Source organism: Branchiostoma floridae, unplaced genomic scaffold (assembly GCF_000003815.2).
Source record: "Branchiostoma floridae strain S238N-H82 unplaced genomic scaffold, Bfl_VNyyK Sc7u5tJ_933, whole genome shotgun sequence".
Taxonomy (NCBI): domain Eukaryota; kingdom Metazoa; phylum Chordata; class Leptocardii; order Amphioxiformes; family Branchiostomatidae; genus Branchiostoma; species Branchiostoma floridae.
In genome coordinates, this window is record NW_023365971.1 from 1 (window position 1) to 4507 (window position 4507).

Below are 4507 nucleotides of genomic sequence, written 5' to 3' on the forward strand. Positions count from 1 at the left end.
TAGCTATGAATTGATATGCAAAAGAGATCTAGTTGGAGAGCAGGTTCATCCTAACTATGAATTGATATGCAAAGAGGGATAAAAGACAATTTTTAGTAGTCAAAAGGAAGCGACGGTAAGACAAGTTAAGACTATATTGATGCAAATGAGTTCGTTAGCTTCTTTTTTCATTCACATTTGTTTAAAGAGGATTAGATAAGAAGCAAGCAATACCTATCTAGGTCTTCTCTTCTTATGAACCCTTTAAGTTAGGTCCTTTCACAGTAGTATACAATAAAAACACTCAAATAAGCTACTAGTTTGAGAAAGTGACATCCTCTACCTGGTTCCTGTTGGTGTACATTCAGGAAATATCACCGAGCAGAGGAAGAACTGCAAGTCAGGATGGCAGTCTGCGATGGGGTCAAACGCCTGGAAGCTTCCAGGGGCGATTGACAGGGCAGGGTCTTTTTCCCAGCCGAGCAGATTCGGATAGGTGGTGAAGTTGTAGGGCATGGACAAGCAACGCTCGAACTCTATTTCTACACATCCAGGAGAAACTGAAAAATAAATTTTCGTTAGGACTCATCATGCTAAAGCGTGTTCTGTTATGAAACTGACAGTAATGACTGAGGATAAAGCCTTCGACCAAAGTGAAATATTTGGGTAGATATAGAAAAATATATGGGTAGAAAGAGAAATATTTCAAATCATGCACTTTTGCTAATAGTAAAGTCAATATAATTTTTGTTTTTACCTTGTCCTTCACACGAGCCGTCCGACAGGGTGACATCATCAACCCCCACTTTCCCGCCATCGGCCACGTACGCGTCTAAAGACACCTGTAATGAAAATAAACGCATCAACTTTCATTTTTCCACGTGGATTGCCATGTTAGCTATTCGCTAACTGTCATGATACATGATGATGGTGGCGAAACGAGAGTATAGTCACCCAGAAATATTTGTGAATTGTGCCAAACTTCAGCGGTTAGCTGCTCCTTGAATATAGAAATCCAAAGTGATATCTGTAATCTAATTTAATCAACTTAGATTTTATAAAAGATATGGATTCAGATTACTCCTAAACCCTCGTTCCTTATACCAAGATCTAAAACGCAACCTACTAACCGAAAACCGGTTCTTTTCCTATGAGCCTTTTATCAAGGTAACACATCTAGATTACCTTGAACCAAGGCCATCCTTTGTTGATGTTCAGCCTGACTGATGACCAACCCATTCCATCTTCATAATCATCATCAGATTGGCGCCACGTGAAGAAGATACTATCTCCCGGTCCAGACACGTACACGGATAACTTACTGCCGTCACCTCTCAGCCAATAGTCCAACTTTAGGCACTTGTCGTCTGTGTACATGGTCGGGCTTGTTGGCTTTGACGAGACTCCGTTCAAAGATAGATACATGCCTATTGGAATACAATAATCCGATAAGATAGATAGTAATTTGTAGTAGTGAGCGTTTAGGACATTTCATCTATTTCTCAGTATGGGGAAACTACAGTTGTCAGTTGCAATGTCTTAAAAGATGACAATTTCATCGATGATTCATGGGTTAGTATATATGACAATTTATCTGACAATGAATCGGATCTAAGTTGATGACTATGTATCTATTTCATTCTTATGGATATCGATTTTATTTCTGTAATATACATTCATCGCAAGTGTACTGCATGCAGGAATTTTGCTCTCTAATCTCTTATCATCACAGTGTACTGTAATTGAAGCCATTTGAAGCACTGACCAAGTTCAGAGTCGTTTCTAGATTGCAGCACCTCAGCCAGACTGTTGTTGCCGGCCATCCACCCACACGTGTCTACATCGAATGAGCAGTCAAATTCTGCAACGGGAATTAGAAACTGGGCTAACAGCTTCATCTACTGCACTAACTATTCTATTTAATTTCGGAAAAGCACTTCATCATCATCATTAAATCTATTTAACTGATAGCGACTGTTATAATCCTTATATCAGCATGTCATGTTCAGTAGTTTTTGATAAGTTGTAGAATTCATAATTAGTCACAACATGTTTATATTCTAAAACAATCAAGTTTGATTAATCTGCGAATTTTAGTGTCATCGATATATTAGTTTGATTGAAAAATCAGGCATCATAACAATCCCAAAATACCTTTTATCAGCTTGCATGTATCCTTCTGAACAGAATCCGGAAAGATGCCGTCACAGGTGCTCTTTGTAAACTCGAACCCAATCTCTTGTATCTCCATTGAGCACGTTTGTCTGACCTCTTCACACACAGTACGGCATAGGGGTTGGCCTCGTACACCATCCTTGACGCACTCAGGAACCGCCTGTGATGATAGTTGTGTGTTTAAGAAGCCGTAATATACATACAGACGAGACACATTTACCAAAGGTACCTGCCGTAATGATTACGGTGTCCTAACCTGCACTGCCTTCTGTCCCTTCTTTATTACCTCCATGAAATGTCACGGAGGTTATATTTAACCATGTGTTTGTGTGTGTGTGTGTGTGTGTGTAAATAAGATAACTCAAGAACGGCATGATGGATTGGTTTCATACTTGGTGTGTTGGTAGGGTGTGATGAAAGCTGGAAATAATTAGATTTGGGCCCCCTAGCGGCTTCCCTTGGTACTGCAGTGCAACTTCCGGTTTTGCTATCTCGTGTTATGAACATGCTGTGGTCACGATTTTTGAGTGTTAGATAGCTCTTGCGCTCAGGAATAAGTGACATAAGTTTGGGCCCCCTAGCAACTAGGTTTGGCATAGCAGGGGCAATTTTGTCAAAAACTTCTGAAGCGGATAACTCAAGAAGGGAACAACGGGTTTTCATGATTTTTGGTATGTAGGTACCTTAGACAATGTTGTACAAGATAAAATACTAATTATGCAAAATAGGAGTACATTTGCATAATTAATGAGATTATTCTATCATAGCAGTTTTTTAAATGTATCTCTTGTCCCGGACATGATGTGGTCTTGAGATTTGTGTGGTAGATAGCATGCAGTGTCATGCTTAAGTGAGGCAAGTTTCAGCCCCCTAACATTTAATTTCGGAACTGCAGGGGCGTTTTTGTCAAGACTTTCCAAAGAGGATAAATGCATAAAGGATTGACGAATTGACATCATTTTAAGCATGCAGGTAGCTTAGGCAAAGACGTTTATAATGATATAAATTTTATGCAAATGAGTACTTAATTTGCATAATTAATGAGGAAATTGTATAATTTCATTGTTTTCAATAACTGGGCTTCAATAAATGTAACACATGTTAATTATGATAGGTGGAGTTTAATCAGATATGAAATATGGGGAACTTATTTGCATAATTTATGTAAGAATTGCAAAACCTCTTTTAAATATGATCAATGATGGGAATTTTATTGTGACATGTGTACGTTACTCTGATGAAAAACACCATGCATAAATTATGTTAATGTTAGTTAATTGCATAAAATTTACAAAAGCTCTAAATATTCATGGAGGTATGAGGTCGCCGAACTCTAGTTTCTTTATAAAATTGGACTCCCTGTTTTAACTATCTTGATAATGGATTTCACGTTTGAATGTATTTTCAATTGTTAAACCGCGTGACCACGTGGCGCAGCGGCAATGTGTTTGGTTCAGGACCTAGAGGTCTTGGGTTCAAATCCTGCCGTGTCACCGATCTTGTGCCCTTGGGAAAGGCACTTAACACGGCTTTCCCCACTTAACTCAGGTGAAAATGAATACCTAGTTTCGGCTTGGGCCGTCTCTCGGATAGGACGTTAAATGGAGGTCCCGTGTATGGGGAGAGCCACACCCCATGTACGTTAAAGAACTCCCACATGTGCGATGGTACAGTGTGCCATGGCGCAAATTCTTCTGTCTGGACTTGGTGATTCGCTTCAAATCACCCGGATGGAGACCTGGCGAACCTCTGCCTCGTATCAGCCATATGGTGATTTACATCATTCACCCAGACGGGAGACATGGCGCATCCCCGTCTTGTAATTATATTAGCGAGCGAAAGGGTATGTCACCCCGTGGGGGGCAGTATAACCCCGTTGTGTTTCAGCACGTCGACTGATGATGATGATGATGATTGTTAAGCATTTGTAATGCTTTAGAATTCACTAAGGATACTAAAGATGATTGGAGTAAGCTTACCATATGGCAGTAGAGGAATTTCACGTATTCGTGGCACGCCGTGTCGGCTAGAAGAGACACATTTGCATGTATGTCGGATTCCTCAATCATCGTCACGTTCTGCTGTCCAAGGTAGTTTGGAAACGTCGTTCTGTTGTAGGGAACTTCACTCTGGCAGAACTCAAGCTCCATGGGCATGCACACATCTGAAAAGAAATAGAACTTTGTATGTTCAAAAACCTTAGGTATGTTGCTTATCGTACATCTTCTGAGATATAAAATGATGAATGTTGATGTAACAATATTGAGATTAAAACAAATTAACCAACTTTAAGTTTTGTTCAATATCAACGATGTATTACATATTCACTGGCATTATCAAGGCATCCTTCTAA

General features: G+C 39.7%; 1 protein-coding gene across 1 annotated transcript; it reads right to left on the reverse strand.

Annotated features, from left to right (window-relative positions):
- Positions 1-322: 322 nt before the first annotated feature.
- LOC118409064 lies at positions 323-4318 on the reverse strand (the record flags this gene model as incomplete). Its single annotated transcript, XM_035809931.1, is given in 6 exon segments — positions 323-539; positions 737-821; positions 1165-1406; positions 1745-1840; positions 2134-2314; positions 4134-4318. Coding segments are annotated over 6 exon segments (1006 nt in total), but the record flags the coding sequence as incomplete, so codon positions are not given.
- Positions 4319-4507: the final 189 nt, after the last annotated feature.